Source organism: Schistocerca nitens, chromosome 4 (assembly GCF_023898315.1).
Source record: "Schistocerca nitens isolate TAMUIC-IGC-003100 chromosome 4, iqSchNite1.1, whole genome shotgun sequence".
In the NCBI taxonomy this organism is placed as follows: Eukaryota; Metazoa; Arthropoda; class Insecta; order Orthoptera; family Acrididae; genus Schistocerca; species Schistocerca nitens.
The window spans coordinates 984,789,037-984,803,295 of NC_064617.1; the positions used below are offsets into that span (position 1 = coordinate 984,789,037).

General features: G+C 46.5%; 1 protein-coding gene across 1 annotated transcript in view; it reads left to right on the plus strand.

Moving 5' to 3' along the window:
* The first annotated feature begins 410 nt into the window (after window positions 1-410).
* The window catches only part of LOC126253693 (uncharacterized), a 212,076-nt gene continuing 198,227 nt past the window's right edge, over window positions 411-14,259 (plus strand). Inside the window, exon 1 of the mRNA XM_049955219.1 lies at window positions 411-597. Within this exon, the coding sequence (XP_049811176.1) occupies window positions 474-597 (124 nt within the window). The 5' untranslated portion in view covers window positions 411-473. The remainder of the gene's footprint in view (window positions 598-14,259) is intronic.

Below are 14,259 nucleotides of genomic sequence, written 5' to 3' on the forward strand. Positions count from 1 at the left end.
CACGGGACACGCGGTCGGCTGCGGCGCGGCAGGCGGCGGCTGGGGGTGGGCCTGCCGGAGCGGCTGCCAGCCTTGCCCGGCCGCAAGGCCGCCCTTCACCTGCAGAGAGCAGCACGCCGGGGCGCGCGACAGGCACGCGCGGGGCGCGCCGTACCCGTGCCGCCGCCGCAGCAGCGGGTGGGGCGCTGGTGGTGGGGGTGGAGGTGGGGGTGGGGGCCGCCGAGACAGAGCAGTGAGGTCTGGGGGAGGGGGGGGGGTCCCCCGCGCGCGCGCGCATTTTCTAACGTGTGATAGAGCGGCGCGGCGAGCGGAGAGCGGGCGAGGCGCGGCGCGGCAGTGGGAAGTGAAAATATAGGCTAGCCAGGTGAACGGCGCGCGCTAAGGCGCCACGGGACCGCCGCTCGCCACTCAGTCGTCGGCGGCAGCGCGCACCGAACGGACCCGCACCGCTCCTGCACCTCCACCCCTGCGCCATGGACTGGACCACGCCGAGGCTCGCACCGCTGCTGCTGCTGCTGCTGATGGTGCTGCTGGCCGCTTCTGCGGCCGATGCCGCCGGCCGCGAGGGCCGAGCGGCGCGCAGGCGCTCCAAGAAGGGTGAGTCCGCCGCTTTGCTCCCCGTAGCTTAGCCGCGCCGTCTCCACAGTACCACAAGTGCTGCAGGCCGAGTCTCCAGTGTCGAACGGAGGGATCGTACGCGTGGTCAAACACTCGTTGTGCTCTCAGTGACGCTTCTACTCGACCGTCCGCGACAACTTACGTCCACTGCGGCCGAACAAGCTGGCGGCAACTCCCCTCGTACGGAGCGGAGCCCCTGTCCTAGCTCAATATTCTCGGTAGTGTCCTGTCAGCGCAGACCCCCATGCGAATAGGTTCCTCGCAAAGCCCTCGGCATACTTGTCCAAATCAGCTACTAGTCCTCGCTACGCACGGCCTCGATATCGACGAAAAGTTAATTTCTTCACATCACCTTGGGAGACAGCTCATATAACGAGCTCTATTATGGAGAAGAGTCCCATTCACCTGACCGATTTTCCAAAGTTCAAATGTATGTCAAATCTTATGGGACTTAACTGCTAAGGTCATCAGTCCCTAAGCTTACACACTACTTAACCTATATTATTCTAAGGACAACCACACATACCCATGCCCGAGGGAAGACTCGAACATCCGCCGGGACCAGCCGCAAAGACCGTGACTGTAGCGCCTTAGACCACTCGCCTAATCCCGCGCGGCCTGATTTTCCAGATTTACTTCGATATCCCCAAATGACTTGATGCAAACATCACAACGGTTTCTTCAACGTTACGCTCTCTACCTGTGCGACTGTTTTAGAGCTTCTTACGCACTTTAAATTGCACTTACCTCCCTTACTATTCACCGTCGATTACAAAATTTACGATCCTTCGCAGTGTTATGTCCTTCCCAGAAGCGACGAGTGGTCCAATCACAGCAGTAAGCCAGGCCGGGGTGGCCGAGCGGTTCTAGGCGCTACAGTCTGGAACCGCGCGACTGCTACGGTCGCAGGTTCGAATCCTGCCTCAGACATTGATGCGTGTGATGTCCTTAGGTTAGTTAGGTGTAAGTAGTTCTAATTTCTAGGCGACTGATGACCTCAGATGTTAAGTCCCATAGTGCTCAGAGCCATTTGAACCATTTTTCAACCCAGAAGTAAACTTCGGCTTCTCAGATTTCCCAAATCAGTTGCGCTTTCGGAAAGCTCAAAAACGAGGGACCGTTTTGTCACCAACTCATTGCATGTCTACTACTTAAGAGCGACTTAGGGTTACAAACTGTACCTGTCGAAATGCACCACCATTAATCACCAAAGCGATTTATACAGACAAATAATTCCTTACAGTAGCACCGAGAATATAACACATATAAACCCCTTCAGCTCCGTCACCATCACTGTACTGTCAAGTTTCGTCGAAGTTACACGAAGTAAAACGAGTGTTTGTTCAGTACATAGGTCCCAACGACACGTGTTTCTACCCGCTGTTTATCTTTGTGTGTTTAATGTCTTTTCTTCTTCTGCGCCTTCTGTTGCTTTACGGGAGGAGAGTGATTAGAGCTCCAACGCTGCGTCGAAATCGTGATCATTAACGATGTAGCATTAGGCCTGGGCAAGGTTTGAACTGTGACGTCAACCAAGAATCAAGCTCAAAGTGGTTTAGCAAAATTACGGAGCCGGCCGGTGTGGTCGAGCGGTTGTAGGCGCTTCAGTCCGGAGCCGCGCTGCTGCTGCGGTCGCAGGTTCGAATCCTGCCTTGCGCACGCATGTGTGAGCTCACCTTACGTTTAAGTAGTTCCAAGTCTAGCGGACTGATGACCTCAGATGTTAAGTCCCATAGCGCTCAGAGCCATTTGAACCGAAATTACGAAAATTTTGAAGCGCTGTCTTTCCAAGTACGAGTCAACACTCTTTAAATTCTCATTGTGCGATTTGGCATGCAAATGGAGCTCACACTTCGAGTTTCTTACGAAGCTGCAGCTATTGTGCTAAACACCGTGAAGTTGTTGCCCTCAGAGTCAATGGCATGCCTGCAACTCTTGCGTGTTAGTGCAATACGAATACACGCCTACTGACCGCAACAATTCCCGTGGGATACACACTTTCGTCTGGCATGACAACATTTCCTCTTCCAGATTACGTCGCTACGGTAACTTTCTAGACCACTTTTTAGCCGCACGTGCGACAAAACCAATACTCCGGATATTATTGCCAATCACCCACGGACGAGTGCTCGCTCTAACCTCGGTAGTCGTTTTCCTTCAGCAGTGAGAGTTTCCGACCTCTTTACGACATACCGTTTAACGTACACTTTGCCACAACCGTTTTATCGAAGAATTTAGCTGCTGTTCTACAGCGTTCCAGTAATACTTCTGGTGCACAAACAGGACGTAGTGACCTTCATAAAAGGAACAACTCTCCGAAATTTTAAGGACTGAGGTAGTTATCATCTCAGCGTTTCCACACTCTGGATTCAGTGGATGTACAACTGTACATCCACTGTAGTACAAATGCGATTTGCGGAAGAATTTGTTTCTGCACTGAGCGGAGACGACATACAAAATTGTTACTCTGTAACACACATATAATTGAGATCCTAAGTGTTGAGTCCCGAAATCTAGTTATCTACTTGAGTTTACCATGATAATTTGGTGCTAAAGCTCTTTCACGAAGGGAAAAAACCGCTTTACCAGATGCTTCATCCCCTACTAGATTACCAAAAATTTAATGATCAACTGTTTTTTACGTATTAACGATAGCATATTAGCATCATCTGGTGGGCTGTGGCAACATTCGTCCAAGTGACAACGGAAGGCTCCTTGCGCGGAAAAATTTCGTTTCTGGTAAGGGCCGCACAGATGTATATGTTCGCGTGTTGATTCCATACCTTGACCTTCAACGATAGAGGAGTGTGTCTCGTTTCTAGAGCACCGCCCGCCAACAGCTGCGCTACAAATGCGAAAAGTAACGGGCAAATGTTGGCGGGACGCCAAATCCATCACGTGTTTTTCTGCCGGTTCTGTCAATAAGGCAGGCGGTTACTGACTTAACAGGACAGTTCCCCTCTCGGCCAGCATGCTTTACTCTGTGACACGGTCTGCGCGAATTCCAGAAATGATTCCAAGTGTAGCGAGTCCGGCTACCTTCTGCTGAGTTTACGAGGCCATCGGAAACGTCATTTCTTTGTCCTGTGACAACAGTTCTGTGCACATAATACGGATACATAAATATTCCTCCGGGTAAAGTGTTCGAAGGCAGCTACAGTGAATAGTATAGTTGTATGTCGTGTACCTTAGAAGCTTTATGACAGTGTCAACCTTGTATTGTGCTGCGCGATATTCACAAAGCTGGAAAGGGTCTAGACATAAGTACTTGTCTCAGCAAACCACTTCTTAATGTCCCTACGACGACGACAAAAGAGCTCTTGTTGGGAAAACGACGCTCATCGTTTCACCGAATCTCGCAAAGTTCCAGAAAATCGCTCGTCACTGATCTGTGAAAGCTTCCATGAAACAGTGGCTACGGATTGCCAACACCATACATTCCAACCAGTGAGTAAATATATTACAATGAACCTGTAACGACAATATCTCCAGCAGTCGCAATATCGTAAGTCAAATAGAACATTATTTATATCCTTATTTTATCCAATACATCATTCATATGCTACACGTAATGCCTCGGAATATGTCGTGGTAACCCCTCGGATGACATCTTGTACCATAGCAGGTGTTCATAAGAATCTACACATTCTCGACCGCTACGGTCGCAGGTTCGAATCCTGCCTCGGGCATGGATGTGTGTGTTGTCCTTAGGTTAGTTAGGTTTAAGTAGTTCTAAGTTCTAGGGGACTTATGACCTCAGCAGTTGAGTCCCATAGTGCTCAGAGCCATTTGAGCCATCTACACATTCTAAATGCAGTGACTATGAAATGGATAATGATTAGGTCATTATTTAACGTCCTGTCGTGATTGGATCCATTAGTGACAGAGCGAAAACTGGAAACGGACTAGGGTGACGTGTGAAACCGGCCTTTAGTCAGCCACCGCCGTACTCGTGTTAAATGATGCAGACAATCTACGAAGAAACTAAATTCGGATAATCAGACAGAGAATTGAACTACGCTCGTCCTAAACGTGATTTCAGCACGTTAGCCACTGTACCACGTTTGTATTTGCATGGTATTTAAAGACATATTTCCGTAATAACTGTTCTCATATTAACGTAATACAAATTTGGCAAACCACTAATAATTTTATCACCATCTCGGGATCTGGAATCTGAGAAACGTAGAATTATATTTCTGGTACCCTTAGACGTTCTCCCGGTGGCGGAACACAAAATGCTGGCCTTCGCTTGTGGTATTTTCGTTTTACATCTCCATAATTTCTGTTCACGATTGCTTAGTGCTCGCGTACATCAGCCATCTGCTTGATAGTTCCTCTGCCCGTAGCACACTGTTTTCGGGCTCATTTTCCGGAAAGTTCTGTGACCGTAGGGGGAGAAAAACATAGGCTGCCGGTGCCCGCCTGCAGTTAGCCCTCAGAACTCTCTGGACGAAGACCGGAATCTGGAGTCGCGCAGCGCTAAGTTGTGTAACCAGTGGCTGCCTCCGTGGCTTCGGGTAATGCCGAAGGCACGTGCCGAGCACGTCCTCCTACTCCGCGACCGCAAAACGCTCCCAGTCTGCTGAACTGCGAACATGCCGCCGTTCGCTCCCCTATCACGTTAATTGGCAGCCACCTGTCTTTCGCTTGTTTACAAAATTGCTTTAGTTTCCGTCACCTAATAGAATGATGTCGTTCCCAGCAAAGTTGCGAGTAGCTACTTTTTTCCCCCACTCCAAATACTAATAGTGCCCAATTTATGGTTATAGCACGTATGAAAACACAGAGTACTGTGCTCTTCGCTGGTTTTAGCTGAAATGTCAAAGCTGTCCCGGTAGCTAAAGATTCCTGACAGGATTTTTTTTTTTCAGCCCGTCCCCCGTGTCTATGAAAATAGAACACTTTATGTCGTTTTCATCCTCTGTGACTACGTAACGCTTTGACTTGCAGCATCTGAGGGTATAAACTCTTTAACTAAGTATTCGTGTAATTTTTGAGTGTTTAACAAGCCTTCGCCATCATAGTGCCCCATCCAAGAAAGCTATGGTGAGATTCCAGCCTGAATGCGTCACACAGAAATACGGATCTCTTGTCTAAAGCGAACGAGAAATTGTCGTTGACGCCTGTACCCAGATAGCGCCTTATTTTACTTTTTTCACGCTCTCAATAACAACACTGTTTCACACTACCTTCAGTGTACAGGATACAATACTCTCTGTGCACTTGGTTACTCCACAGCTATTTTGCAGACGTTCGCCACCTGATGTGGTGACTCATAAACTGCAACTGTAGCTGACGTGCAACAAATCACTAAATCATATAACTAAACTAGACATTCACTTGCCTAAATGATGTCGCGCCATTAAGTATGACGAGTGAACGAAATATTTCAATTCCTAAGTGCCAGACTATACGAACGGATCTTCTCATGTTCTCCGCGTTAGGGAAATCCACTGTTAAACAATGCAGCCATTTTGTAGATGTCAGTGGAGACGGTGAGGGTGGGTGGGGGGGAGGTACGGAAGAGCGTGGGGGATAGTCAGAGGAGGGGGTAGCAGGGGCAGGTTGGAGGAGGGGATTTGAAAATGAAAGGAAAGGCCTGCTTGTTTTCCTTGGCTGCGAGTGAGAGTTGTGGACTTCACCCTGAACAAATAAGGACGTGATACAGGTATACAGTGCAGCGAAATAGGGAGTAACGTGACGAAGGCCTTTGGATATGGTGACAGCACAGCAGCATGTGAGGTGTCTTAGCCCACCTTCTGTGGGAACGAATGTAGAGAATTAAGTGAGTATGATGAAGTGTATGGATAGAGGAAGCAATAGGTAGTCGTTGGATGACATGAAGAGGAAATGAGTGTGACACCTGATTGGTTTAGGGGACAGGTGGTGTCTCGAGGACAGCACTTAGGCGAAACTTCCACTATGCCGCGAGTCATCGGTGCCATGCTGTCGCAGTGAGCCTTTGGACTACATTCTCGTCACGTGTTTGACGGCAGTATGCAGAGAAATTGCTAAGAGGGATGAAAAGATTACGAATACCCAAGCCAAAGTCCTGCAAATGGTAGCACCGCCTGGTGCTCCTACTTAATGCTACGCCGCGACTGGTTATAATCGAATATTGTTGCGTGTCCAACAACCAGTATACCTCGGTGGTGAAGGAAGGTCTGTAGGATGAGTACGACAAAGTAAGTTGAATGATGGTAGGATGAAGGTAGATGGACGAAGTTTATGAAAATGCATCTGCCACTGCTCTACAAATAGACAACAAATCAACTGTTTGTGGAAACTTGGTCATTACAAAGGAACAACGGAAGGCGAAAAGCTGCGGTACATTACGACTGGATACTGTCAGATTTGTGTTCGTCGAGATGAATACATGGTTGTTCCAATTAAAGCAAGGTGACATCGTGGAGACGGGTTTCAAAGCAGCTTCGGTGTGTGATTTGATACCCACTACTAACCGTAGAAGCCATTGCGAAAGTCATAGCAGCCGTCCGCGGTGACCGTGCGGTTCTGGCGCTGCAGTCCAGAACCGCGGGACTGCTACGGTCGCAGGTTCGAATCCTGCCTCGGGCATGGGTGTGTGTCATGTCCTTAGGTTAGTTAGGTTTAAGAAGTCCTAAGTTCTAGGGGACTTATGACCTAAGATGTTGAGTCCCATAGTGCTCAGAGCCATTTGAACCGTTTTTTTGAAAGTCGTAGCTTCAAAGATTGTCAAAGAAGATACCGTCTTCATCAGTGGCAGTAATAACCTGAACTATTACTGACTGCTGTGGGCGCCCTTTTTACTATTTCATATATCTACAAACTAAAGCGTTACTTCGGTTTTAGTGAATTAGAAGAAAGTGACTAACAATTGTGAAGGAATACCCTGTTGATGGAAACATTGCTGTAAGAGATGTATTGGTTGACCATCCAAGCCGGCCGTGGTGACCCAGCGGTTCTAGGCGCCTCAGTCCGGAACCGCGCTGCTGCTACGGTCGCAGGTTCGAATCCTGCCTCGGGCATGAATGTGTGTGATGTCATTAGGTTAGTTAGGTTTACGTAGTTATAAGTTCTATGGGACTGATGACCTCAGATGTTAAGCCCCATAGTGCTCAGAGCCATTTTAACCATTTCACCATCCAAACATTGGAAGAACTTCAGGGTGGTTGTGAATTTAATTTAATGGACGTGAAACGTCAATTTTAAATATGTTTCCTTCTTGTACCTGCATCTTGACTTATCCTTGTGGAGAATAGTTCTGTAAGGATAATAGCCACGCAGCGTCTGCCATATGAAATGATTATGTTTCGAGTAGACATCAAGCAGGGGGCTGACGGTTAAGCAGACAGTCCAAGCAGGTGATGCCGGTTCGTCAGGATAGATGTTGAACAGAAATTTGGACAGAAGGGTGCTACAGCAGACATGGAAAGTTTCTGTGTAGGAGTGAAGATTAGGTACGAGAGAGAGAACCTTTTTCCATTCCTTACTCCTGATTCCGTACTCTTGAGAGTTATAGAACTGTTATAGAACAAATTTTGTTCTTTTCAACCCAGTATGTCTGTAGGCCGGATGGGACATAGGGGCACCCAGTTTGGAATAGTAGGTGTGGAGACTCTCATTTGCCGGCGGGTGTGACCGAGCGGCGCTTTAGTCTGGAACCGAGCGACCACTACGGTCGCAGGTTCGAATCCTGCCTCGGGCATGGATGTGTGTGATGTCCTTAGGTTAGTTAGGTTTAAGTAGTTGTAAGTTCTAGATGACTGATGACCTCAGAAATTAAGTCCCATAGTGCTCCGAGCCATTTGAACCATAATAACCGGTTAAATACAGTCCTTGTTGACACGTCTGGGCTGACAGGCCCTTTTACCTGTGCTGTCTGCCCTTACAATACGACGATCCTGGCGGGAGTCTGTGCTGCGTGGACGTCCGGAACCTCCTCTACGTGTGTGAGGATAATCACGTGACTGCTAATACTAGCATCATTGCACAATTGAATCAGCACGTGCAGCTTGTGTGGTATTTGTCCGAAAGAACAATCTCGTCACTCAGAAAGCCACAATTTGGCCCCTTTCAAATTCGCTCATTTGGCTGTAGGAAGCACGACTGCGTCTCCGTGGCATGTTTGTCTGTTAGCTTCACACGCCACGTTTGCACCAAACTGAGCCTTTTTCTCGTGAGCATCCCCCATTAAAGAGTGGACACGGACAGCCCTCTGGTAGCTACGCCTCTATGCTGTCTGGTGGCCGACGACGTTGAAAACGTTATCGGTACATCTACTCTGCCCCAGGTGCATTATGCCGTCGTTGGATCAAAATCGACGTCGTCTTTCTACGTGTACTCACTTTTCTTCCGCCAGTGTGCGAGTGTGCCACCTAGAAACTAAACCATACTGTATAATAGCGATTACTCTATAATTTCCTTTGATTGTTCTTTTGAAAGAGGCAACAATTTCCAGCTAATTAATCATTAAAGTATCGCTATTCACTAACTACATTTATCAATATAATAACTACTTGCTCATTACTAATTTAGATCTTGGTCGTTCCTTGTCTGGATTTACTTCAGAATAGATGGCACCAGGTTTACAGCCTTATTTTCATCGGTCTTCTCCTACGTTCGCGTCTGAAACAGGATGTCTTCGTCTGTTCGAATGGTGACACCCTTTGTGTACAGTGCCTTCCGTCGAACGACTTCTAATATATTGTGAAATGCTCATCATGTATTACCACGCTTTTTATATTTCTCTGTCTTCTATGTCTATCTGTTGTGTCTATTGGCCGAAGAGCGGTGTATGTAGGCCGCTGCCGGCCCGCATCTGAGGCATGGATTAACAATAAAGGGGAAAAAAAAGAAAGTTTACACCCTGTAATACTTCTGGCCTGTAATATTCAGGTACAATAAGCTTTTGTTAGAACAGCTGAGGAGGCAGCAGTGGGAAGATGACGTAATGTGGTGTCAGGTACGGGTATCGTGAGAAAAACCGCCTAAATTGCGGTCCCTCTCCGCGACTGGTTGCTGCGTTCGGAAGTTGCGCACCAAAATGATCAACTTCGGTTATTAATATTAGAAAAACTAAACAGCTAATTTACTTGCATTTCATTTCAAAGCATCTCTCAATAACAGGCTATCATTCCGTTATTTCTAAAGTGTTAATAAGCCTCAGAATAGTAAACAACTGCTAAACGAAAAGGCAGAGGAAGCACTTCTGATCACGCCTTACTTGGACGGCAGACGAAGTGGTTCGGCTGTATGATCAGAGCTGGTTCAGCTGCCTTAGTCGGTATCGGTTAAGGACTTAATTAGCAATTGTGGTTATCTGGATATGTAACTACGCAAAGACGCAGTTCATTGGTTTGTTTACTTATTATGAACGTGTGAAGAATGGAAATTAGTTGTGATTCATAAAGTGGAATGTAATTGTGCGGTTTCTAGTTGTTGTTGTTGTGGTCTTCAGTCCTGAGAATGGTTTGATGCAGCTCTCCATGCTACTCTATCCTGTGCAACCTTCTGCATCTCCCAGTACCTGCTGCCACCTACATCTTTCTGAATCTGCTTCGTGTATTCATCTCTTCGTCTCCCTCTACGATTTTTATCCTCCACGCTGCCCTCCAACAGTAAATTGGTGATCCCTCGGTGGCTCAGAACATCTCCTACCAACCGGTCCCTTCTTCTTGTCAAGTTGTGCCACAAACTCCTCTTCTCTCCAATTCTATTCAATACCTCCTCATTAGTTACCTGATCTACCCATCTAATCTTCAGCATTCTTCTGTAGCACCACATTTCGAAAGCTTCTATTCTCTTCTTGTCCAAACTATTTATCGTCCATGTTTCACTTCCATACGTGGCTACACTCCACACAAATACTTTCAGAAACGACTTCCTGACACTTAAATCTATACTCGATGTTATTTCTCTTCTTCAGAAACGCCTTCCTTGCAATTGCCAGTCTACATTTTATATCCTCTCTACTTCGACCATCATCAGTTACTTTGCTTCCCAAATAGCAAAACCCCTTTACTACTTTAAGCGTCTCATTTCCTAATCTAATTCCCTCAGCATCACCCGACTTAATTCGACTACATTCCATTATCATCGCTTTGCTTTTGTTGATGTTCATCTTATATCGTCCTTTCAAGACACTGTCCATTCCGTTCAACTGATCTTCCAAGTCCTTTGGTGTCTCTCACATAATTACAATGCTTTTATTTCTTCTCCATGGATTTTAATACCAGTTTCTAGTAATCTACTGGTAATAAGCGACTGGCATCCCATATTAAAAAATCTTAATGAAGATTTATTTATACAGTATCAGTTCCGCGCTAAGAGTTTATTAGAGCTTCAAGATAACGGACTCACGACGTACGTGCTCTGTTCTGCGCAGGGGACAGCAACTATACAAGACTGCAGGTTGGTGAACATTTATTACAACTTATGCATTCCACTCAGTGCGATGGAAGCAAATAGGTATCTCGCGTGTGCTGAAATCTTAGTACAAATGAGGTCACTAACACGTCATCTGGGGTAACGCAGAGGAGATACGAAGGAGAGAAATTTTCAAGGGACGGAGTTTGCAGTACATTTGTATACATCTCCCTTTCCGTTTCAACTTGCCGCAACCCTACGGCACTAGCGCAGTGCCTCTGGAACCCAGAAGACCGAGCGCTGGCTACTTGTGCACTTTACCTGCTGACTGCGGCTCGCCCCCCGCCTCCGCACCTCCCCTGCCAGCTGCCACCTGCTGCTGCCCCGGGCCGCCTCTCGGCCGGACGCCGCCGCTGCTGCCCCTTGCGACAGACAGACAGACAGCCAGACGGCACGGCGCGGCTTTCCCAATGCGCGCCGCGGCAGGAAGTCTCGCCCGTTGCCGCCCTGTTTCTCAAGATACGCCAATGCAGCTCTCACGGCTGCGGAACTCTGTTTTACGGCGCCGACTGGACCGTGATAAGCTACTTCGTAACTACCGTCACAGACGCGACATATTTTTTACAAGTGTATTCCCACAATGAAGATGAACATGAAGATGAGACGGAAGATGCGATACTGCGAGAAGAATTTGACAGAGCGCTGAAAGAGCTGAGTTGAAACAATGTGCCAGTAGTAGACGAACTACTCACACTGGAGAGACAGCCATGACAACCTCTTCCACCTGGTGTGCAAGGTGAAAGAGACAGGTGAAATACCCTCAGCGTTCAAGAAGAATATAAACATTCCAATTCCATTGAAAGCAGCTGCTAGCAGGTGTCTCGGTTTCAAAATACTATACCTCTTTATAAGAGAATGAAAAGACCTGGTAGAATCCGACCTGGGGGAAGATCAGTTCGGATTTTGGAGAAATGCAGCAATATGCGAGGCAGTACAGACCCTACGACATACCTTAGAAGATAGGTTAGAGAAAGGCAAACCTACGTTCATAGCATTTGTGGACTTAGAGAAAGCTTTTGACAATTTTGAGTGGAATACTCTCTTTGAAATTCTAAAGGTAGTAAGAGTAAATATAGTGAGTGAAAGGCCATTTACAACTTGTACAGGAACCAGACGACAGTCATAAGAGTCGACGCGCATGAAGGGGAAGCTGTTGTTGAGAAGGGAATGAGACACAGTTGTAGTCTACGTCGACGTTATTCAATCCGTACATTGAGCAAGCAGTAAAGGAAACAAAAGAAAAATCTGGAGCAGTAAATAAAGTTTAGGGAGAAGAAATGAAAACTTTGAGGTTTGCTGATGACATTGCAATTCTGTCAGACACAGCAAACGGCTCGGAGGAGCACTTCAACGGAACGGACAGTGTCTTGAAAGTAGGATATAAGATGAACACTAACAAAAGTAAAACAAGAATAATAGTATGTATTCGAATTAAATGAAGCCATGCTGAGAGAATCGGATTAGGAAATGAGACTCTTAAAGTGGTACAAGAGTTTTGGTATGTGGGCAGCAAGGTAATTGATGACGGCCGAGGCAGGCTGCCAATGGCAAGAATACCGTTTATAAAGAAGGGAAATTCTTTAACATAGAATATAGATTCAAGTGTCAGGAAGTATTTTCTGAAAGTATTTTTATGGAGCGTAGCCATGTATGGAAGTGAAACGTAGACGATAAACAGTTTAGATAAGAAGGGAATAGAAGCTTTCGAAATTCGGCGCTACAGGATAATGCTGGAGATTGGACGGGTAGATCACCTAACTAACGAGAAGGTGTCGAATAGAACTGCGGAGACAAGAAATTACGTCACAACCTGATAAGAAGACGGCATCGATTGATAGGACACACTCTGAGACATCAAGACGTCACCAGTTTAGTAGCGGAGAAAAGTGCCGGGGCATAAAAATCGTAGAGGGAAACAGAGAGGTGTGTACAGCAAACTGATTCATAAGGTTGGAGAATGGAGAAGCTATTCGGAAATGAAGAGGCTTGCAGAGAATAGAGTAGCATGGGGTGCTCCATCGAATTAATCTTCGGACTGAAGACCACAACAACGAAAATTCCTACAACATGAGCATGACACAATGCACGGTGCATCACGTCGAAGCAGGCATTGCAGATATCTGGACCGTCTGACCGAAAAAGTAACGAACACAATGCAGAAGCAGGTTGCGCTACAGCGGCCTGGTTCTTCAGTGAGCTTCCTCCAGCTGTCAGGCCTTAGTGAATGTCTAAGTATGGCCTAATTTACTACATGACGGATGTAATTTTATAATAAGATTATTATATCGCAATATCACTTGAGTACAAATTAATATACTTGTACTGTTTATTTCCACCAACTACTGTAATATGTTATTATGATCTCTAATCAGCTGCTATGCTGTCCGTATGTCCTCAAACATAGTTTTTTACGTCATCACTAATGAGAAGCTGAGTACCCTATAAGAACACCAAACACCAGTAAAATACGATGATAAAACAAATACAGTAAGGTCAGCGAACGCAGGCGTCTGCCGCAGGAGGCGCAGCAACCGTTTAAGGCTCGGAGCTCCACTCAGTTTAGCACCAAGTGCTGTCAGTGAGAACCTTTAACGTGTTGTCAGCAGGGCAACAATTATCTCAAAATTCACTAGTCTAAAGAATCAGACAAGTAAGACATAAAATAATACGCTTTATCCGTTAGCTAAAGACAATAAGGCCACACAGTAAAAGGTGTATACATCAAGTAGGAGTGAGCACAACGTTGAGTGCAAGATCTTTTAATACGCTACTAACAAGGGAACCTCCCCATCGCACCCCCCTCAGATTTAGTTATAAGTTGGCACAGTGGATAGGCCTTGATAAACTGAACACAGATCAATTGAGAAAACAGGAAGAAGTTGTGTGAAACTGTGAAAAAAATAAGCAAAATATACAAACTGAGTAGTCCATGGGCCCATAGGCAACATCATGGAGACCGGAACCTCAGGAGCGCCGTGGTCCCGTGGTAGCGTGAGCAGCTGCAGAAGGAGAGGTCCTTGGTTCAACTCTTCCCTCGAGTGAAAATTTTACTTTATTTATTTTTGCGTAGTTATTATCTGTCCGTTCGTTCATTGACGTCTCTGTTCACTGTAATAAGTTTAGTGTCTGTGTTTTGCGACCGCATCGCAAAACTGTGCGATTAGTAGACGGAAGGACGTGCCTCTCCAATGGGATCGCAAGGTCATAGGTCAACCGATTCCTCCACAGGAA